At 40.5% G+C, this 24,220-nt stretch overlaps 1 protein-coding gene and 1 non-coding gene across 2 annotated transcripts; both read right to left on the bottom strand.

Annotated features, from left to right (window-relative positions):
- Positions 1-1,535: 1,535 nt before the first annotated feature.
- Positions 1,536-24,161, bottom strand: PIGX (phosphatidylinositol glycan anchor biosynthesis class X). The gene is made up of 6 exons (XM_066347333.1): positions 23,904-24,161; positions 19,309-19,372; positions 18,048-18,189; positions 9,362-9,575; positions 7,423-7,523; positions 1,536-2,977 (listed from the first exon to the last, which is right to left on the bottom strand). Exons 1-6 carry the CDS (start codon positions 24,148-24,150, stop codon positions 2,834-2,836), a joined length of 912 nt encoding a protein of 303 aa, XP_066203430.1. The 5' UTR covers positions 24,151-24,161; the 3' UTR covers positions 1,536-2,833.
- On the bottom strand, positions 11,567-11,673 carry LOC136380220 (U6 spliceosomal RNA). The gene has a single exon (XR_010746896.1). It is a non-coding gene; the product is annotated as a U6 spliceosomal RNA (small nuclear RNA).
- Positions 24,162-24,220: the final 59 nt, after the last annotated feature.

Genomic DNA, 24,220 nt, shown 5'->3' with positions numbered 1-24,220 from the left:
TTTATAAATAAATTTTTATTAATTTTAATAGGGTGACATCAATAAATCAGGGTATATATTTTCAAAGAAAACATGTCCAGGTTATCTTGTCATTCAATTATGTTGCATACCCATCACCCAAAGTCAGATTGTCCCCCGTCACCTTCTGCCTAGTTTTCTTTGTACCCCTCCCCTTCTTCCTCCCCCTCTCCCTCCTTCCCTCCCCCCCCCCCCTCCCGGTAACCACCACACTCTTGTCCATGTCTCTTAGTCTCGTTTTTATGTTCCACCAATGTAGGGAATCCTGCAGTTCTTGATTTTTTCTGATTTACTTATTTCACTCCGTATAATGTTATCAAGATCCCACCATTTTGTTGTAAGTGATCCAATGTCATCATTTCTTATGGCTGAATAGTATACCATGGTGTATATGTGCCACATCTTCTTTATCCAGTCTTCTATTTTTTTTTTTTACAGTGATTAAAGCCTTTAAGCAAACTCTTGGCCAATACAGCAAGAATCCATAAAAGAGTAGTGTCCTTAACATGTTCACCAAGTCCAAGTTGGCCCCAACACCATGCCAAATCCTAAAAGGATGAACTTTTTTTTTTTTTTTTTTTTTTAATTTTTTTTATTTTTTTTTATTTATTTATTTTTTTTTTCTGAAGCTGGAAATGGGGAGAGACAGTCAGACAGACTCCCGCATGCGCCCGACCGGGATCCACCCGGCACGCCCACCAGGGGCTACGCTCTGCCCACCAGGGGGCGATGCTCTGCCCCTCCGGGGCGTCGCTCTGTCGCGACCAGAGCCACTCTAGCGCCTGGGGCAGAGGCCAAGGAGCCATCCCCAGCGCCCGGGCCATCTTTGCTCCAATGGAGCCTTGGCTGCGGGAGGGGAAGAGAGAGACAGAGAGGAAGGAGGGGGTGGGGGTGGAGAAGCAAATGGGCGCTTCCCCTATGTGCCCTGGCCGGGAATCGAACCCGGGTCCCCCGCACACCAGGCCGACGCTCTACCGCTGAGCCAACCGGCCAGGGCCTTTTTTTTGTTTTGTTTTGTTTTTTTTTTTTTTTTTTTTTGGATGAACTTTTAAAAACAGTTTATAAACCTAAGAGCAAAGACTGTATGCATCTCCATACTGCACTTTTTTTTATGGACAAGAATAAAACAGTAAAATTAAGTGTCTTGCATATACTAAGAACAGCACAAATTTGTCACAATTAAACTTAATGCAGAAGCTGATGTTAGTATTAAAAATGTAGAAATGTGGCCCTGGCCGGTTGGCTCAGCAGTAGAGCGTCGGCCTGGCGTGCGGGGGACCTGGGTTCAATTCCCGGCCAGGGCACATAGGAGAAGCGCCCATTTGCTTCTCCACCCCCCCTCCTTCCTCTGGGGATGGCTCCTTGGCCTTTGCCCCAGGCGCTAGAGTGGCTCTGGTCGCGGCAAAGCAACGCCCCGGAGGGGCAGAGCATCGTCCCCTGGTGGGCAGAGCGTCACCCCTGGTGGGCGTGCCGGGTGGATCCCGGTTGGGCGCATGAGGGAGTCTGTCTGACTGTCTCTCCCTGTTTCCAGCTTCAGGAAAAAAAAAAAAAAAGTAGAAATGTAACACAACTATGTACAGAATGTTGAGACTACAATATATTTACAAACTTTCTGTACATAACAATAGTCTGTATTATTTCAAACTTTCTAGCTTAGTTGCGTTTATTAATACAGGACTGTGATTCTAAATCAAAACCTTTTGTTTTTAAAAAATCACCTGAAAATACAAAAAAAGATTTTTGTAAATGTACAACTTAATAAAATATACTCTTTCTGAACTGTCCCCTGACAAATTCAGTACTAAACCAGAACTAAATCTTAGCACTTAGTTTCATCAAATCTTTTGATAATCATACATTCAAAAGCATCAAGCCCTGGCCGGTTGGCTCAGTGGTAGAGCATCAGCCTGGCGTGCAGGAGTCCCGGGTTTGATTCCCGGCCAGGGCACACAGGAGAAGCGCCCATCTGCTTCTCCACCTTTCCCCCTCTCCTTCCTCTCTGTCTCTCTCTTCCCCTCCCGCAGCCAAGGCTCCATTGGAGCAAAGTTGGCCCGGGCGCTGAGGATGGCTCTGTGGCCTCTGCCTCAGGTGCTAGAATGGCTCTGGTTGCAACAGAGCAACACCCCAGATGGGCAGAGCATCGCCCCCTGGTGGGCATGCCAGGTGGATCCTGGTCGGGCGCATGCAGGAGTCGGTCTGACTGCCTCCCCGTTTCCAACTTCAGAAAAATACAAACAAAACAAAACAAAAAAAAAAAGAAAAACAAAAGAGCATCATAAAATATAAAAAGAGAATAAAAATGTTTTAAAAATAATCAATCTTCATATTAATGTTTTCTTAGCTGATCTACTTTGATTTTATTTGAAACTCTAAATGATTTCAATATTCTCATAAAATTAACATTTAAATAAACTCATTCATCTAAATTATTTTATTATTTATAATGATTTTCTCAATTTTAGCTTAAATTGAAATGTTTCTATTCACAAAATGAGAATAATTTGACTATAATATATAAAGTGCTCATTTTTGTAATCCAAATGAAGATAAAGTCACTTCTCAAAAAATAAATAGTAATATAACAATTAAGTTTCCTCTATTGGCAGTAGATGATTGAAGACTGTCAAAGGTCTACACAACAAAAGACTAAATTTTGGAATTAGTTGATAATGATTCAAAATTTCCTCTAGTAAACATAACTTAAGCCAAAAATGAAGAAAAAAGACAAAAGTAATGACAATTCTAGAAAAACACTTCTAGTTACAAACAACTAGGTCTTATTTAGGTTTATGGAAAGCACTTAATTGCATAAAACTTATAGGGGGAAACGGCCATATTTGAAAATTGCCACAAGGATCAAAGTAGAACACAGCATGGTAATAAGCAGAGTTACAGAACATACTAAAGAGGTATGTATAGTCAGTCCCACTGGAACCTGTAGAGTCACATTCTTATATACCTATGGGGAGAGATGGATAGAGAAGTTACAGATATAGTAAATGCATGTTCTAAGTGAGACTACTATTTCTTTATTTTTAATTTTTTTAAAGTATCTTTCAGCCAATGTTACATGTAACATTATTGTTTGAAGGATTTTTGTGAATTGAACAATTCATTTAATGCGATAAATCAGACTCAATTCCCACAATAATTCTTAAATTCTCCTCAGTTCTGACATATAGATGTATTTAAAATTTTTTATTGATTGATTGATTTGAGAGAGAGACAGGAAAAGGGGGAGAGAAAGACAAACATCAATTTATTGTTTCACTTATTTATTCATTCACTGGTTGATTCTTGTATGTACCCTGACAGGGGATCAAACCCACAACCTTGGCATATGGTGACAATGTTTTAACCATCTGAGCTACCTAGCCAGGGCTTGAGTTTGAATATATTCTTCTGAAAAACTGCAAGCTATATCTCAATGTCACCTCGGTAATCAGTGTATATCTTTACTTCCTCTTACTATATCTCATATTAGAATACAGGAGTCTAAGCTGAAGCCCTTAAGGAAAAATACTAAAACAACAATAAAACTAAAGAACCCCCAGGGCACACAGGAGAAGCGCCCATTTGCTTCTCCACCCCTCCGCCGCGCTTTCCTCTCTGTCTCTCTCTTCCCCTCCCGCTGCCAAGGCTCCATTGGAGCAAAGATGGCCCGGGCGCTGGGGATGGCTCTGTGGCCTCTGCCTCAGGCGCTAGAGTGGCTCTGGTCGCAACATGGCGACGCCCAGGATGGGCAGAGCACCGCCCCCTGGTGGGCAGAGCATCGCCCCTGGTGGGCGTGCCGGGTGGATCCCGGTCGGGCGCATGCGGGAGTCTGTCTGACTATCTCTCCCTGTTTCCAGCTTCAGAAAAATGAAAAAAAAAAAAACAAAAAAAAAAACAAAAAAAAAAAACTAAAGAACCCATTCATTCCTGTTTTGCTGTTTTTCTCCCTAAATAGCTTTATTTATTTATTTATTTATTTATTTATTTATTTATTTGTATTTTTCTGAAGTGAGAAGTGGGGGGAGGCAGACAGACTCCTGCATGTGCCCGACCAGGATCCACCCAGCAAGCCCACTAGGGGGCGATGCTCTGCCCATCTGGGGCATTGCTCCATTGCAGCCGAAGTCATTCTAGCACCTGAGGCAGAGGCCATGGAGCCATCCTCAGTGCCCGGGCCAACTTTGCTCCAATGAAGCCTTGGCTGCGTGAGAGGAAGAGAGAGACAGAGAGAAAGGAGAGGGAAGAAGGGTGGAGAAGCAAATAGGCACTTCTCCTGTGTACCCTGGCTGGGAATCTAACTTGGGACTTCCACACGCCAGGTCGATGTTCTACCACAGAGCCAACCGGCCAGGGCCCCTAAATAGCTTTTTAAAGTTTGTTGTCACCTGATCTGTGGTAGTGCAGTGGATAAAGCGTCAACCTGGAACTGAGGTCACTGGTTCAAAACTCTGGGCTTGCTTGGTCAAGGCACATATGGGAGTAGATGCTTCCTACTCCTCCCTAACATATCTCTCTCTCTCTCTCTCTCTCCTTTTAAAAAATGAATAAACAAAGTATAAAAAAATATATATATAAAGTTTATTGTTGGCCCTGACCAGGTAGCTCCGTTGGTTAGAGCATTTTCCTGATACTGTAATGTTGCAGGTTTGATCACCAGTCAGGGTTCATACGAGAATCAAGCAATGAATACATAAATAAATGGAACAACAAAAATTGATATTTCTCAGACCTGGCAAGTATGCTCAGTGGATAGCGCATTGGCCCAAAATGCAGACGTCCTGGGTTCGAGTCCCAGTCAGGGCACATGTGAGAAGCCATCATCTGCTTCTCTTCCTTTCCCTCTCCCCCTTCTTTCTTTCTTCCTCTCTCACAGTCAGTGGCTTAATTCGTTCAAGCAACAGCCCCAGGCTGGGTGCTGAGGATGGCTCCGTTGATTCAGTTGATTCGAGCATCAGTCCCAGATGGGGGTTGCTGGTTGGGTCCCGGTTAGGGTACATGTGGGAATTTGTCTATCTCCCCTCCTCTCACCTAAAAAAAAGCAGTATTTTTCTCTCTCTCTCTCTCCCCTCACCTACCACTTTCTAATATCAATCTAAAAAATTTTTAAGTCTGTTGTTCACAAATTACACAAATAAATGTATCCTTTACTGTTAAACATCAAATTAGTTGTGACAATGACTAACAATGCAAAAGTACTCCTATGATCAACTTAGTTTCTATTTTCTATTTGGTTTTAAAGATAAAGGGTTCAATTAGAAAATTGTAGATATTTTATGGTTTAAAAAGAGGTTTTTAGCCTGACCAGGCGGTGGCGCAGTGGATAGAGCGTCGGACTGGGATGCAGAGGACCCAGGTTCGAGACCCCGAGGTCGCCAGCTTGAGCGCAGGCTCATCTGGTTTGAGGAAAAGCTCACCAGCTTGAACACAAGGTTGCTGGCTCCAGCAAGGAGCTACTCAGTCTGCTGAAGGCCCGCGGTCAAGGCACGTATGAGAAAGCAATCAATGAACAACTAAGGTGTTGCAACGCGCAATGAAAAACTAATGATTGATGCTTCTCATCTCTCTCCGTTCCTGTCTGTCTGTCCCTGTCTATCCCTCTCTCTGACTCACTGTCTCTGTAAAAAATAAATTAAAAAAGAGGTTTTTAAAAGCATTAAAATTAGGTAATTTAGGAATGTTTTTATTTTGGCTTCATTTTATAAATACCTGGATTATAATTTCACATACAAAAAATATTATGTTACCAACACATAATCTATAACAAAGTGCTACCTGAAAATTACCTTTCAAAAAAATGGCATCTTACACTAACAAGCCTTGGTATATACATCAGCACCTTAGTAATGGTAACTTATTTTCTGGTTTATATAAACAAGAACTGTAAGACAAAGTAAAGAAAAAAAAATAAAACTGCTTATTTTCATCTGTTATTTCAAGTTACATGCTCTTAAAGAGAACTGAATTCAAATTATTTTAATAGGATAATTACTTATTTTATAGCAATACACACTACCAATTTTTAAAATCAATAAATTATAAACAAACATTAATCATACTCTTCGTTCACATAAGAAAATTAAATGCAATTCTCCAGATGTACTTTAGAGTTTGAAAAAAATTCAGGTAACATATGTGTGACACTGATTTACACAATAAGAAATACATAATTTGGTTTTCATTCCCCTTTCTGGCTCAAAGCTCCCCAAACTGTTGGAATTTCTTAAGCATTAAAAATAAGCATAGTGTCTTTTGTTATGCTGATTAAGTAATTTTTGGAAAGCATTTAAGGAGGAGGGCTGGTTGCCAATGAAGCCAACTATATGATAAGAGAGTTGCAACTTTCTTCTCAGCCTCCAGGAAGAGGAGAGAGGCTGGAAGTGTAAAAAGACTTAACCACTCAAAAGAGAGGAAAGAAGTAGATAGACTATTCTTCTAATCTAAAGAAGATTAGAAGAAAACTGTAGACTTCTTAGACAAAATCAGTTGTTAATGAAGTATTAATACTTACCTAACTTAATAACTAAAAACAAGTTGAGAGGTCAAAACTATAATAATGGCCTGAAACAGCCTAGATATAGATATATAATAGCAATACAACTGTCTAAAAACTAACACAGTTGAAATGATACTACTTTGAGTTTTATTTTCCTTTTGTCATTTGTTTTGTATAATACAATGAAGTTAACTAATTTATTTTGTTGTTCAAATGTTAATAAAAAGTTCTAAGTAAAATGAAGTTTTAAGCAGATGGCATACCACTGTTTTTCTTTCCACACCTTTAAAAAGCCTATCAGCCCTGGCCGGTTGGCTCAGTGGTAGAGCGTCGGCCTGGCGTGCAGGAGTCCCGGGTTCAATTCCCAGCTAGGGCACACAGGAGAAGCACCCATCTGCTTCTCCACCTTTCCCCCTCTCCTTCCTCTCTGTCTCTCTCTTCCTCTCATGCAGCCAAGGCTTCACTGGAGCAAAGTTGGCCCGGGTGCTGAGGATGGCTCTGTGGCCTCTGCCTAAGGCGCTAGAGTGGCAGATGGGCAGAGCATCGCCCCCTGGTGGGCATGCCGGGTCGGGTGCATGTAGGAGTATGTCTGACTGCCTCCCTGTTAACCAACTTCAGAAAAATACAAAAAAACCCCAAAACAAATAAAAAGTCTATCAGCTTGTACTTAAACTATAAACCAATGAGGCATGGGACTAAGACTAAATTGCCAGCCCCCCCCCCCCCAAATTAAATGAGTCTATGACTCTATATAACCACAGTTGCAATCAGTAGCAAAGAAATAACATTAAAAACAAACAATAAACCCCCAGCTTTCTATGGTAGAATATAAAATTCTAATCCCTTAAATGTAGCAGAAACATAAAAAGAATTTTAAATGAAGCAGCATGATTTAAAAACATAAAATACTAACTTACTGATTTATATTTGATATTGTTCCATTGGCAAATATCCTCATTCTTCAAAGCACAAGGAGCTGCCACTTTTGACTGAGCCCAGCATTTTAAAATTGGAAACTCTGAGAAAAAGGAGTAGAAGATCATATCAGAGAACCTGTATCTGGATTGCAGGCAAGCCTAACCTGTCATGTTGCGATATGAGTTTCAAACATTTTAATATACAATGTACATGATTTGGATCCATCTATCACATGCTGTTTTATTCTAACAGCCTGTTCTAAGTGAATGCCTAAGAAATTATAAAATTACAAAAAATGTGCATGACTTCTTAATAAATCCTGTTATACTAAGGGCCATATATATATATATATATATATATATATTTTTTTTTTTTTTTTTGGTCTTCCTGGGTGGGCCCAAATAAAATTTCTAATTTAAACTTTTTTTGAAGTATATCATACATTTAGAATAGTGACAGATACTGAGTATACAGCTCAAAAAATTCCAAGAGTAAACACACCCATATAAAGACGACTCACACCAAAGTAACAAATAATACCAGAACCCCAGATGCTTTCTAAGGCGGGGACACTTTTTCAAACTTTTTTTAGAATAAGTCATAGGTACCATTAATAGAAACAGAAAACTAGGTTAGATAGACAAAGCTAACATAGTAGAACACTTTTTTATTTTTTCATAATGAAATACATAACGGCAACAAACATATAAATTAAAAACTTCCTATCTGCCTGTCTTTAGTGATACTGACTTTTGCATACATTTTTTTTAAGTGAGAGAAGAGGAGATAGATAGATTCTCACATGCGCCCCAACAGGGATCTACCCAGCAACCCTTGTCTGGGGCCAATGCTTGAATCAACCGAGCTATCCTCAGTGCCTGAGACCAACACTTAGACCAATTGAGACACTGGCTGCGAGAGGGGAAGAGAAAGTGAAGAGGGAGAGTGAGGGGGAGAGAAGTAGATGATCGCTTCTCATGTGTGCCCTGATGGGATTGATCCCAGGATGTCCGCATGGCGGGCTGACACTCAATCCATTGAGCCAACCTCCAGGACCTGCAAACATTCTCATCAGCTCAAATTTGGAGACCCAAAGAACCAAAATCTGAAAGAGGTTTCTAAAATTAAAGAAAACTACTGATTCTAGGAAAACTGAAAATGGTGAAAACATAGTGTTTTTAATTTATTCAAATCCACACACAAAAACAGATTACACACAAAACCAAAAACTTACTGGTTACATTTATAGCAAAACTAGATGATAAAGTACGCCCCCAAACACCAAATACATGCAAGTGGAAACAAAACACCAAAAGCTACAAATCCTGTAATATCAGCATGAATAGAAAGCAGCAAAGGGGCAATGAGGATTAATGGCTGAGCTTCTACTCATAAAAGAGCACAGTACTACCTATGGTCTTGCCAAAAAAAGCAAACTGGAATCTGATCACACCTCTGGAGCTAGCTGCCAATTTCCAGGAAGTAAAGAGAAAGATGAACAGCCTAAGTACTATCACCAAAACCCCACCTCTGAGGAAATTTTTAAATGGGCAAGACTAAGCTATAGTGTCTAAGAATGCCCCCTAGGTGATAACTGTATAAACATAAGGAAGTGATTAACTATCAGGATAGTGGGTTTAGTCTTGGAAGAAAGGAAGAAGCAATGATTGCGACAGAATATATGGAGCTGCTGCTAGGGTGACTGGCAAAGTTCTATTTCTTGACCTGGATGATAGTTACAAGGATATATATATCTTATAATAATTCACTAAACTATATATATATCTATACAGTTTTTCTATATCTATGCTTTATTTTACAATCAAAAAGTTAAAAAATAAATAAAAAGAAACATGCCTTTATTATCTCTTGATTTCAGACTTGCCACCATACCTTTATTTTTATTTTCAACCCTCAGAAAAGACATGCAACCCTCACCTTGGTCACAATACATTAATATGTCAGGGTTATTGACCACGACAAAGGTTTCTCCATCTTTACTATGTGGCCGATGATAGCGATAGTGCACAGGCAAAAAAGCTTGGAAACAATTAATGCACTGTGAATCTTGTCTGGCATAAACGAGAACTTCAGACTCCTTGGACAGATAGTTGGGAGCTTCTATATTAAAATTTTCTGAAATCATCACTGCCTGTCAAAAAGAAAACAAATGAATAAAGATTTAAAAAACAAAAATAAACCAGAAGACTGCTATACAGATGAAATGTCAAATTCACCCCGCTTAGGAACAATTTCTATTCCCCTCTATCCTCAATTTTAAGAAAACACAAGATGTGACCTGTGTTTAATAAGTTTGTCTAATAAAAGTAAACTGAGGAAATTATACTGAGGTGTGAAATTTTCTTATAATAAAAATTATTTCTGTGTAATTTCCTTATCAACCTTTGTTTAGGTGATAAAATAGGTACCAAGAAAAGAGAAATTGTGTGAATCAATGTAGCATTGTTCAATAAATATAAAAACTATGACAAAAAACAGCTAACCCAGTAATGGGTTAAAATGATGGGTATTATTCTGGATCGGTATCACTCTGGTAATTCCCTGTTCTTCAGAGAAGTAATATGGTCGTGAGATAGAGCACTGCAGTCAGGAAGTCAAAACAAAGGTCAGCACTCCTTCTCTACTGGGTATAAGAAAGTAATGGAAAAAGTGGTAAATGATTCCTTAAAAAATATTATAGTAAAACCATTTAAAAATAAGTATTCTACACCCAAAGTAAAAATGTACCTGTCAGAGAAATTAGTACTAAATTATAATATGCACATGGATATTTATTACATATGTATCCATATATGTATACATATTGTTATATGAAAAGCATACATATACACTTAAACAGCCAATATATACATAGTATCTGTGTGTGTTTGTATATGGATGTATTCACACACAGAACTACACTCTATCTATGCAAAGCCCTGACATACCTCAGAGAAATAAACCAGCACTAATTTCTTCCCATCACAGCAAGAATCCTAATTCTATTTGACGACACCAAGTGCTATATTTTTACACATGTTGTTGACAAAGGTCAAGGAATTATATAATCTTATGAGTCATAAGAAAACTCATAGGTAATCAAATTAAACCACCACCCCGACGAAGATAGTTTTCAAGTACCCAGCCACTGTTGGATTAATTTCAATAACAATCATTTCATTTTATCTACTGTTAAAAGGTTACTCCTTTTCTATGATAAGAACCTTGATGCTCTAGTTTAAAACATTCACCAATTGTTCTTTCTTCCAATATCTGTGATAAATTTGTTCCTTATTTCACTGAGTCCTCAAACATCAAAGGTCATTCTCAATCATGCTGACTCCACTATGTTTTCTCCTTCCCAAAGAAATATTCATAGTTCTCTCTGTTTCTCATAACACGGTTTCCAAATCATTAACTGTATTAGTTGCCTTTGGAAATACTCAGGAACTATCGTAGCAAAATCACCTTCTTTAGCAAAAAATTGCATTAGCTTTTTAGCAGCCTTATTTCAATGTGACATCTAGTTATCTAACTATAAATATATTCTTTTTTTTTTAAGTGAGAGGAGGGGAGATAGTAAGGCAGACTCACACATGCACCCCAACTGAGATCCACCCAGCAACTGAGATCCACCCAGCAACTCTATCTGGGGCTGATGCCTAGTACTCGAGTCTGATGCACTCCAACCAAGCTATCCTCAGCTCCCAGGGTGATGCAAATCACTGGCTGCAGGAGGGGAAGAGGGAGAGAAAGAAGAGAGGGAAGGGGGGGAGTAGCAGATGGATGCTTCTCCTGTGTGCCCTAACTGGGAATTGAACCCAGGACATCCATACCTGGGGCTGATGCTATGTTCACTGAGCCACTGGCCAGGGCCGCTATAGATACATTCTTTTTTTTTTTTTTTAAATTTAGTGAGAGGAGCCTGACCTGTGGTGGCATGGTGGATAAAGCGTCGACCTGCAATGCTGAGGTCCCCGGTTCAAAACCCCGCCGGGATCACGACCCACAGGTTGAGAACCGCTGAACTAAAGTAAAGCAACTATGAGTTGATACTTCTTGTTTCCCCTCCCTCACTCTCCTCTCTCTGTAAACTCAATAAATAAAATCTTAAAAAAAATTTTTTAAATAAAAAATAAAAATAAAACTATGGAATGCTTCACAAATTTGCATTTTATCCTTGCACTGGGGCCATGCTATCCTTGACTGTATCATTCTCATTTTTGCATATGTGCTGATGAAGCAAGCACAAGGATAATTTTTTTAGTGAACTTCAGCAGAGACCCAAATTCTTTTTTTTTTTTCAGCGAGAGACAGAGAGAGACAGAGACAAAGACAGGAAGGGAGAGAGATGAGAAGCTTCAGTTCATAGTTGTGGTGCTTTAGTTGTTAATTGATTGCTTCTCATACGTGCCTTGACCTGGGGGCTCTAGCCAAGCAAGTGACCCCTTGCTCAAGCCAGTGTCCTTGGGCTTCAAGCCAGCAACCTTGGGCTCAAGCCAGTAACCACAGGATCATGTTGATTATCCCACGCTCAAACTGGTGAGCCTGCACTCAAGCTGGCAGACCTCAGGTTTGGAACCTGGTCAATGCTCTATCCACCACTGGTCAGGCTCAAATACATTTTAAATCAAGATCAATTAAGAACTAACAGACGTTGATCCACAGACAACAATTTGAGATCTTGAAGCTGACTTAGGCGTTTCAGTTATGAGTTTCTTTGAAAATTCGTCACAATAGGGAAAAAGAAAGTGTACAGGTTGGTAGACCAACTAACAGAGGATCAAAAATTCAGACAGTAGAGGTATGGATATCATGCTATATTTAAAACAACAAAAAAATTTTTTTGGAGATTATAGCCTGACAATCAAAACTGATCTGGACAATCACTGGATGCGGGAAAATCTCCCAAACATGTGCCAAAACCATCAATGCAATCTACAAAAGTACAGTGACTTACATGGTGATCTGCAGGAGTCATAATACATCTCATTTTCACTACAGATAAAACAGCAATAGCATGTTTCAAGAAACTGAAATTATGCTTCAAAAAGTTATCCTAAAGCACATGCACTGATTAACAGATATGGACTGATACCTTCTCATAACAAGACTCTACTACATGTGCCACAAATTGACCATAGCAAAGTTAAATAAATTAAGTAATTTATGAAAGTGCTATAATAATAACACTTCCAAGATCTTTCTCTCATTAACTGGAGCTCTAAAAAAAAAATCGCCAGTCTAATGGAAGGTGGCACAATGGACAGGGTGTTGACCCAGAATGCTGAGGTCACTGGCTTGAGTGTGGGATCATTGACATGATCCTAAGGTGGCTGGCTTGAGCAAGGGGTCACTGGATCAGCTTGAGGCCCCCTCCCCCTATCAAGACATCTACGAGAAGCAATCAATGAACAACTAAAATGAGGCAACTACGGGTTGATGTTTCTCTTTCTCTCTCCTCCCTCTCTCTCTCTCCCGTCCTGTCTCTAAAAAATCAATTAAAAAAACAATTAAAACATAGTAATTGTGCCTTTGAACAACTTATGCATAAATCTAAAAATGCAAAACTATAAATATGAAATATATAATACTTTTCTGACACTGAGATGTTCATTCTTGGATGTTGATTTCAAGTGAGAGAATATATATCTGGTTCCTGTTCTCCAAGTTGGCTCTAATAGAAATTCTAATTCTACATATTTTGATTGAATAAAACTTATGATTTCAAAGATATGACATTTCTATTTTGACCTATAAAACAGCAATTTCATACATTTCAATCTAATATAATGCAGTTTTCAAAGAATGTGAGAGAGTTTGATTAAATGTATCTAATGAAACTACCTAAAAAAGAAATAAAGTTGCTCACACACCATCACAAGTTCTTTATAAAACATTTTGTTGCCATATCACCCATTTGACTTAGACCCATTGTTCAGTTTGCTGCAGCCATAAATTTTATATTATAGAACAGAGAGAAGATCTCAAACTAGGCCCTGGCCAGGGAGCTCATTTGGTTAGTGTCATCCCTTTTATGCCAAAGTTGCAGATTGGATCCCTGGTCAGGGTACATACAAGAAACAACTAATAAATGTATAAACAAGTGGAACAACAAATCAATCTCTCTCTCAAACCAAAAAATTAAAAAAAATTGTTTTAAATCTCAGTCCTGACCTGTGGTGGCACAGTAGAGAATGCATCAACCTGGAATGCTGACGTCGCCAGTTCAAAACCCTGGGCTTGCCTGGTCAAGGCACATATGAGAGTTGATGCTTCCTGCTCCTCCCCCCTTCTCTCTCCCCCCTCCCACTATCTCTATTTCTCTCTCTCTCCTTTCTAAAAATGAATAAAATCTAAAAGAAAAAGAAAAATTTAAAAATATCTCGAACTAAAGATATAAACATCAATCATTCCCCACATATAAATTCCCTTCCTTTCCGTTAAATTAATTATATAATACCACTTCTCATGACAAAGTTTCTCTACACAAAGAATTGGGTCCCAGTCTCAACTCAGTGAGGCAGCAGGAAATAGGATCTAATAGATCAAGATATCGGCTTTCAATGATCTATGTCACAATAAGATTTATTTTTCTAAAATTTTCTAAAATAAAGAGGAAATTAATTTAAAAGGCTTATAATTTGGGATTAAAAGATTAGGAAGCAAAAAATAAAAATAAAAAAAAAGAGAAATTTGTCAATCTATAGTGGTACCCTTTACCCACTCCATTTTCTTGGAGTGGGTCAACCTACATAGCCTGACCTGTGGTGGCGCAGTGAATAAAGCATCAACCTGGAATGCTGACGTCGTCAGTTCAAAGCCCTGGGCTAGCCTGGTCAAGGCACATATAAGAAGCAGCTACTATGAGTTGATGCTTCCTGTTCCTGCCCTCTTCCTTTTCTCTCTGTGTCCTCTTTCTAAAAACATCAATAAATAAAACCATTAAAAAAACAAAACCATGCCTGATCAGGCGGTGGCGCAGTGGATAGAGCGTTGGACTGGGATGCGGAAGACCCAGGTTCAAGACCCCGAGGTTGCCAGCTTGAGCGTGGGCTCATCTGGTTTGAGCAAAAGCTCACCAGCTTGAGCCCAAGGTTGCTGGCTCGAGCAAGGGGTTACTCGGTCTGCTGAAGGCCCACGGTCAAGGCACATATGAGAAAGCAATCAATGAACAACTAAGGTGTCACAATGAAAAACTAATGATTGATGCTTCTCATCTCTCTCCATTCCTATCTGTCCCTATCTAGCCCTCTCTCTGACTCTCTCTCTGTCTCTGTAAAAAAAAAAAAAAAAAAAAAAAAAGAAAGCAATCAATGAACAACTAAGGTGTTGCAACGCGCAACGAAAAACTAATGATTGATGCTTCTCATCTCTCTATTCCTGTCTGTCTGTCCCTGTCTATCCCTCTCTCTGACTCTCTCTCTCTGTCTCTGTAAAAAAAAACAAACAAAAAAAAACAAAACCAAAAAAAACCCTTTCCTTTAAAAAATAAAAAAAAGTTGTTGCCCTAGCCATTTGGCTCAATGTTAGAGCATTGGCCAGGTGTGTGGAAGTCCTGGGTTCGATTCCTGATCAGGGCACACAGGAGAAGTGACCATCTGCTTCTCCACCCCTCCCCTTTCTCTCTCTCTCTCTCTCTCTCTTTCTCTGTTCCCTTCCTGCAGCCATGGCTTCTTGAGCAAGTTGGCCCTGGGTGCTGAGGATGGCTCCATGGCCTCACTTCAGGTGCTAAAATAGCTCAGTTGCTGAGCAACAAAGCAGAAGCCGCAGATGGACAGAGCATCGCCCTCTAGTAGGCTTGCCAGGTGGATCCCCATCCAGGCACATGTGAGAGTCTGTCTCTGCCTCTCCACCTCTCACTTAATTAAAAAAAATAAAAGTCAACTACATATACTCCAATCTCATCCTAACCAAAGGTGTGTGAATGACCTTTTTCTGGTTACTTCAATGTAAAAAATTCCATTTTCTTAAAATGTGGTAAACAATTTTATTTAGTAGATTTAAATATGATTCCAACACGTGTCACTATATGCCAAAACAGCATTTACATTTAACACCATTATTTGAAATTTCAAAAACCTCTTTAAGAATTCATGACTCAGTGAAGAAAAGAAAGATGAGGAAAAAAGCAATGAGGTCTTTCCACATAGGTATATGTATCTAAATTGCCATATATGTGAATATGTGTATTAAAACTACATATGTACACAGGCCCTGACGGTTGGCTCAGTGGTAGAGTGTTGGCCTGGCGTGCAGGAGTCCTGGGTTCGATTCCCGGCCAGGGCACACAGGAGAAGTGCCCACCTGCTTCTCCACCCCTCCCCCTTTCCTTCCTCTCTGTCTCTCTCTTCCCCTCCCGCAGCCAAGGCTCCATTGGAGCAAAGCTGGCCAGGGTGCTGAGGATGGCTCTATGGCCTCTGCCTCAGGCGCTAGAATGGCTCTGGTTGCAACAGAGCGACACCCCAGATAGGAAGAGCATCGCCCCCTGGTGGGCATGCCGGGTGGATCCCGGTCGGGCGCATGCAGGTGTCTGTCTGACTGTCTCCCTGTTTCCAATTTCAGAAAAATACCAACCCCCCCCCAAAAAAAACTGCATATATACACAAAAAACAGAGCACAGGAAAAAATTGGTGACTGGGGATTAAGAGAGGTAGAAGCTTATATTTTTATACCTCCTAAATTTTGAACCATAAGAATATAACTACCTATTCAAAAAGAAATTTAAATAAATAAAATGGGTGAAGAATTGGCAATTAGACATAAATTGCCATCAGGAATGACTCCCAAGTGTATCTGTTTTGTTTATTTAAGTTCACATATAGATTATATTTTTATGAATTAAGACAGTGTTTCCCAAAATTTCTTTCTTTTCTTTTTTTTTAGGTGAGAGGAGGAGAGATAGACTCCTGCATGTGCCCTGACTAGATCCACCCAGCAACCCCCATCTGGGGCCAATGCTGGAAAACCAAGCTATTTTTTGGTGCCTGACATGGAGGTTTTACAGAGCCATCTCAGCACCATCTCAGCCATCTCAGCACCAGTTCAACTTGTTGAACTACTCAAGCCATGGTTGCGAGAGAGGAAGAGAGAGAAAGAGAGAGGAAAGGGAGGGGGAGGGGTGGAGAAGCAGATGGTCACTTCTGTGCACCCTGGCCAGGAACTGAACATGGGACATCCACATGCTGGGCCAACGCTCTACCATTGAGCCTACTGGCCAGGGCCCCAACATTTCTTTTTTTTTTTTTAACTATTTTTAAAATTTTTATTTATTCATTTTTAGAGAGGAGAGAGAGAGACAGAGAGAGAGAAGGGGGAAGGAGCTGGAAGCATCAACTCCCATATGTGCCTTGACCAGGCAAGCCCAGGGTTTCGACCCAACGACCTCAGCATTTCCAGGTCGACGCTTTATCCACTGCGCCACCACCTGTGAGTCTTTAAAAGATTTTGAGGTTCAGCCCTGGCCGGTTGGCTCAGTGGTAGAGCGTCGGCCTGGCGTGCAGAAGTCCTGGGTTCGATTCCCGGCCAGGGCACATAGGAGAGGCGCCCATCTGCTTCTCCACCCCTCCCCCTCTCCTTTCTCGCTGTCTCTCTCTTCCCCTCCCGCAGCGAGGCTCCATTGGAGCAAAGATGGCCTGGGCACTGGGGATGGCTCCTTGGCCTCTGCCCCAGGCGCTAGAGTGGCTCTGGTCGCGGCAGAGCGACGCCCCGGAGGGGCAGAGCATCGCCCCCTGGTGGGCAGAGCATCGCCCCTGCTGGGCGTGCTGGGTGGATCGCGGTCGGGCGCATGCGGGAGTCTGTCTGACTGTCTCTCCCCGTTTCTGGCTTCAGAAAAATACAAAAAAAAAAAAAAAAAAAATTTGAGGTCCAATCTAGACCTGCTGAGTTAAGATTTTCCAGGGAGACAATATAACTGCAGAAAAACTACCCCTAGGTGATTCTTACTAAAGTTAGGGAAACACTTAACTAAGGAGTAAGATTCATTTCCAGAAAGCGCAACAACTTTGCAATTAGATAACCCTGGATTCATTTCTTGGCTCTTCTTTCATTTACCTCTATAGTCCTGGATAAGCCTGGCCTCTTTGTGCTTTAGTATTCTTATCTATAAAATGGAAATACTACTTTACAGGGTTGTTATAAAGATTAATCTATGTAAAATGTGTAGAGCATAATCTTTCTTTAATGCTTAATCTTACCTTACTTCCTTAAAAATAAAAAAGGAAGACATCTGGCATATAGAGATCCAATACTAATTTCCTTTCCTCCCATACTTAAATTATACAGATGTTGAAGTATGCCTCTCTAATTTAACAAAGTTACTGTTGAAGCAGTATTTATTAATTGTTAAACACATATAATTTTCATAGTCACTACACTAGGAATCATCCTGCCAAAAAGCATTTAACTAGCTCAGTTTAATTGGCTTACTACTGACAAGTATGACAAGTATTACCCACTTGTTAAAGAAGACTCCTATACTATCTAAAAATGTTACTTTATATACTTTTACAAAATGAATAAAAAATACTACAATGTTTTCTTGCACAGTATTTTGCCTTAATCCAAGAAATAGCATCCCTAAAAAATTTCTCCCTCTCAAAACAAAATCCTCTAATAGTTGTACCTCTGTTATGTTTTTCTCTCGCAATGAAGCCAACTCATATGGATCCACAAAAAGTCCTGTCGGGATGTACTGTTTAATTAAGAGTCGGCAGGTCTGTAATTCTTCAATGCTTTCTCCTAATTTCACTTTTATTAAAAGATCTCTGTAAGACAAATATGTTTACAGTAAATCTCTTCAATTGTTATGAGATAGCATAACATTACATTCAAATTAGTAGAAACACTGTATTTCAAAGATTATAAACGATTATAAAGTCAAATGAAATATTTATATCATGTCTGAACCAACCATTAGATCTTTCACAAATTCATGTCAGAAGCCATAGGATTATATCAGTGCAGTCATTTTCAACTGGCATTCCACAAGAGGTAAACCGATATTCTGCAGAATTTTTTTTGTGTGTGTGTTGCAGAATTTTTAAACATGTAATACTTAACTATTTAGTCAGGGGCACTGACCTCTTTTCCCTTAGATTGTCAAATATAAAAATGACAACAGTTAACACAATAGCTGTCCAGTGTGAATGAATCAAAATTATACCTATTTTTTTTGTCAGATCAGCAAAAAATATTTTTTGGCATGCCACAAAATTTTAGCAATTAGTTTATGTGTGACAAGAGGTGGAAAAGGTTGAAATTGCTGAAAAGTGAAAAACTGGTGAAAAAGGTGAAAACAGACAGGTGCTCTCCCTTCCCAGAGCAAGCCCGTGCCTTTCCCTTCTCCCTTCCCTTTTTCTAGCCCCACAGGTGTGTATCTCCTAAACTGTAAGGGTCTCAGGAGACTTGCAACCAGGGGAGCAGAGGGCAGCGGCAGCATGTTCTGGGCTAATTCCTTGAACTTGTCTCCAAGGCCACTTTTTCTCTGACTTCCCAGTGGCCAAAGCTGCCTCATCCGGGCTCTCCTGTTGCTTCTTCTATTCTAGACCTGTCCTTGTTTCACTGTCCTCAGCTTTAATAAACTTATAAAAAGAAAAATAAACAAACAAAACAAAGACAAAGATCAATGAAAAGGGATACAGTCCAAAAATATACATACACATATTTTCAATAAAGGTGCCAATATAATTTGATGGGGAAAGAATAATCTTTTCAAAAAATGGTATTGAAACAACTGGCTAGCTATATAGAAAAAAATCTGTCACATCTAACTGGAAGAAAGCAAGTGATTTTTTTTCCATTTATCCATTTTCAACTATTGATTTTTTGCCCTAAATTATATAAAACAGTAATGTGATACAAGTAGAAATCAACAGGCAACTTACCTATGGAAACCATCTTTCAAAACTTCTTGCCACAAAATAATTTCAGGACAAGTGGCGTTTATGTCTATAAAAACCAAAAGATTTTTAAAAAATAAAACAAGCACTCAGTGAAGGAATAGTTAAGTAATTAGGAAAATCATTGTTTTAATAAGCTTTACTTACCTGGAAAATCTAACCAACTTAAAAGTAAAACAAGCCTGACCAGGTGGTGGAGCAGTGGATGGAGTGTTGGACTTGGATGCGGAGGACCCAGGTTTGAAACCCTGAAGTCGCTGGCTTGAGCGTGGGCTCACTAGCTTGAGCCCAAAGGTCGCAGACTTGAAGCCCAAGTTCTCTGGCTTGAGCCCAAGGTCACTGGCTTGAGCATGAAGTCGCTAGCTTAAACAGGGAGTCACTTGCTCTGCTGTAGCTCCACCTCCCCCATCAAGGTACATATGAGAAAGCAATCACTGAACAACTAAAGAGCTGCTACGATGAATTGATACTTCTCATCTCTCTCCCTTCCTGTCTGTCTGTCCCTATCTGTCCCTCCCTCTCTCTGTCAAAAAAAAAAGTAAAACAAAAACTTTTAAAACTTAAGCAAGTTGAGGTAAATATAAATCTAGTATCGCATGGGAGTTAAGAACACTGACTTTGGAATTAGAGCTTATCAGAAACAAGTCTGTCACTTAATAGCTGTGTGACTTTGGTCAAGATAGTTTATTGCTCTGCTAGCTATCAAAAGAACTTAATATATGTCAAAGTATTTATAACAGGTCCTACTACACAGTGCTATTGTAAGTATTTGTTATTAATATTACTTCATTCAAGTGACCCCAGGACATCAAAAAGAACAGAATGGCTAAAAAATAACCAGAAAATCTCAGTTTGAATCCCAGCTCTCTGAAACTGTGTATCAGATACATATTGGAAATTTTTGTATTCTAAGACAGTACATTATGCCTACTGGAGATGTTGGGAGAGTTTAAAAAACAAAACAGCCTGACCAGGCGGTGGCGCAGTGGATAGAGCATTGGACTGGGATGCAGAGGACCCAGGTTCGAAACCCCAAGGTCGCCGGCTTAAGCGCGGGCTCATCTGGTTTGAGCAAGGTCACTGGCTCGAGCAAGGGGTCACTTGGTCTGTTGTAGCCCCCCCCCCCCCCCCCCGTCAAGGCACATATGAGGAAGCAATCAATGAACAATTAAGGTGCTACAACGAAGAATTGATGCTTCTCATCTCTCCCTTCCTGTCTGTCTGTCCCTCTCTCTGTCTCTGTCACAAAAAATTTTAAAAAAGTGAAATCTTTTCAAAGAGTTCCTTTATAAATAACCAGAAATCTCACTATATAGACTCCATACAGAATTTGGACACTAAAACTATTACTTAATGGCAGCATCATAAAATTAAAAATTTGATTACTAATGATCAGATCACTTCACTATACAATTTTACTCGATTTTCAAAAGCTGGCAGTGTAGGAAGAACATTAAAGCAAACACACAGAAAACCTTATTGTATTCTATGTTGCTAGGTCTATTAGCTATAGTCCTGAAAAGATGTATTTTTAAAAAATGACATAGAGATGAAAACATTTTAAATATACAAAGGAAGGGAAAAGGTATGGAAAAATATCATTTATTAACTGATATCTATAGGATAGATCCTCTACATGGGGGTTTCACATTAGTTTTAACGTTCACAACCTAGCAAAACAGGCAGGCAAAATTACTGCCATTTTGTACAAAGGAAGAAACTGACTTGTAAACAGTTACTAACTGGCTCTGGGTCTTACAAATAAGTTACTGATTAGAAGCAAGATTTGCCTGAACTTTTTTTTTTAATTTACTGATTTTTAAGAGAGAGAGAGAAGGGAGAGAGAAAAAGAGAGAAAGCAAAATATCAACTTCTTGTTCCACTTATTCATGCCATCTAATTGGCTGATTCATGTATTGTATAATAAATATGCATTTTCCGATGGCTTTAGGCGACCCCTGTGTTTTGGTTGTTCGACCCCCGCCGAGGTCGCGACCCACAGGTTGAGAACCTCTGCCTTAGAGGGAATCGAACCAACAACCTTGGCATATCCAACTGAGCTCTAACCAACTGAGTTACCCAGCCAGGGCCTTGACTTTTTTTTTTAATTGATTTTATAGAGAAGAAGGGGAAGGGGGCAGGAAGAGAGAAGGAAACATTGATTTGTTGTTCCACTTACTTGGTTGATTCTTGAATGTGCCCTGACTGAGGACTGAACCCACAACCTTGGCATATCTGGACGATGATCACCAACTGAGCTACTGGCTAGCGCAGTTGCTCGACTCTTAAAGTCTCAGATATTTTCACTCTCCTAGCTACTTAAAGAAAGCTGTTTGGGAAAAGCATATATAATCTTTTCCCAAACAAATAACTTAGGTTATTTCTTGTACAAATCCAGATGTTTCTTCATCATGTTTAATTTTAATGGGTGTAGAGTGAAGAGTAAGAGTTTTTTTTTTTAATTCATTTTTAGAGAGGAGAGAGAGGGAGAGAGAGGAGAGAGAGACAGAGAGAGAAGGGGGGAGGAGCTGGAAGCATCAACTCCCATATGTGCCTTGACCAGGGCAAGCCCAGGGTTTCGAACAGGCGACCTCAGCATTTCCAGGTCGACGCTTTATCCACTGCGCCACCACAGGTCAGGCAAGAGTAAGAGTTTTAAAATACCAGTATATTAAATTAGAAATAAAAAGGTCAGCTCTGGCCGGATAGCTCAGTTGGTTAAAGTGTCCTCCTAAAAGTTTCAGTTCAACAACAACCCCTCCCCCCCCCACACACACACAGGGGAAGCAACCAATGAATGCACAACTAAGTGGAACAAGTGAGTGGTTTTCTCTCTCTCTCCCTTCCTCTCTCTGTCTCTCTAAATTAAAAAAGAAAAGAAAAAAGAATCAACCAAAGAGTGCATAAGTGGGGCAACAAATCAATGTTTCTCTCTCCCTATCTCTCTAAAATCAATCAATAAATTAGTTTTTAAAAGATCAGATTAGCCTGACCTGTGGTAGCGCAGTGGATAAAACGTCGACCTGGAATGCCAAAGTCGCCGGTTTGAAACCCTGGGCTTGCCCAGTCAAGGCACATATGGGAGTTGCTGTTTCCTGACCCCCCTTTTCTAAAATGAATAAACAAAATCTTTAAAAAAACTAAAAAAAAAAAAAAGTCAGATTAATAGCTTTAAATTTTATTAGGATATACACTAGAGAGTAGTAAATCACATTCATCTTGGGATGGTGAAAACGTTAATTTACAAACAGTATAGCAAATATTAGACAATTTATGATTTTTAAAGCAAAAGTACCATTTTCAAAACGAGTATGTTGCATCTGAATTCATCTTCTATTTTTTTCTCTTAAGTATTATTCCTTTATTTGGTTATTGTGGTTGACCCCTTCTTAATAATAAAATGACAATGCAGAAAGAGTCTTTAGAAATCACAAAGTCCAGTTGTTTAAAAATCTTTTGGCCCTGGCCACTTGGCTCAGTGGTAGAGCATTCGCCCAGCATATGGAAGTCCAGTTAGATTCCGGTCAGGGCACAAAGGAGAAGCCACCACCTGCTTCTCCAATCTCTCCCTTCTCTCTTTCTATCTCTTTCTTCCTCTCCTGCTCCACTGGAGCAAGTTGGCCCGGGCGCTGAGGATGGCACCATGGCCTCGTCTCAGGCGCTAAAATGGCTTAGGTTGAAACAGAGCCATGCCCCATACCCGCAGCACATCCCCCCTAGTGGGCTTGCCGAGTGGATCCCAGTGGGTTGCATGCAGGAGTCTCTCTCTCTCCCCGCTTCTCGCCTAAGAAAAATACAAAATTAATAAATAAAAATAAAAATATTTTGGCCTCGTAATCTTTTCATCATATAAATTTGGAAACCTAATATGAAAACACACAAAAGCAGGACTGCATTGATCGATAGATACTAGATTAATATCCTCATTTTCCAGATGGAGTAACTTCACGTGGTTTGTCCTGACTTTCCTTTCCCTGTCAAACATTATCGCTTTATCTAATTACCACTGCAAGAATCCGTCCCCCGCATCACCATCATCAACACACTAAAAGTTCCACAAGGGTTAGGGTCGTGTTTTTAGCTCAGCCCAAGGACTGGGGCCCAAAGAAACACCTCGCTTGCCTAGACAGGAGTCATGAAGAACCCCAACCAGCCCAATCCAGTCTATCATCAAAAGTGTTAGTAATACAAAACTAATCTTTCTCTTCTTCCCACGCCCACAGTCTATTCTGGATTGGGAGTCTCCCAGGGCAACGAGGCCCTGCCGGCGCCTTGGTGGTTAGAAGCTTCATGCATCCCAAGACGCCTCCCGGATGTACATCTTTCACAGTATTTGAGTAATAGTCTGGCCAGTTGTGCCTCGGAACAACAAAGCCCAACTCTGAGAGGAGAGGCACAGGCCTTCGTTTTTACCTCCGCCAGTTCACCCTACAGTTGTAGGGCGGCGCTCCAGGGCTCAAAGAAGTACCTTTGTCAACAGTGAATAGAGAGGACCCGGGAGTCCGAGCTGCCGCCCAGCCCCTCGGCCCTCGGCCCTCGGAATCCCGCCCCCACCCTCGCAGCCACGCCCCTCCCTTTACCCGCGGCGGACGTGCAGGTGAGCCCAGCCGCCTTCCAGAGGAGCAGCCAGGCCACCACTCGGACGACCGCGACCACGGCCGGGGCAGCCAGGACGCCGGAGAAGAGCGCGCCTGGATGAAATGCCGACAGAGGAGCCCGCGGACGCTTCACGCCGCTCCTACAGCGCGCTCCCACGGAGTTAGTGACTGGGACCGAAGCCTCGGGGTGCGCATTGCGCATGCCTCGGGTCCTGTCGTTCGCAACCATTAGCCGCAGCCCCTCGAAAGTTCCGGGGTCCGGGGGCGGGGGAGCCGTCCAGGCTCTTGGTTCGCTCCCT

The sequence above is a fragment of the Saccopteryx leptura genome, chromosome 8, assembly GCF_036850995.1.
Source record: "Saccopteryx leptura isolate mSacLep1 chromosome 8, mSacLep1_pri_phased_curated, whole genome shotgun sequence".
Lineage (NCBI taxonomy): Eukaryota > Metazoa > Chordata > Mammalia > Chiroptera > Emballonuridae > Saccopteryx > Saccopteryx leptura.
Note: the sequence above shows the minus strand (reverse complement) of the source record. Positions and strands in the feature narration are given on the sequence as shown.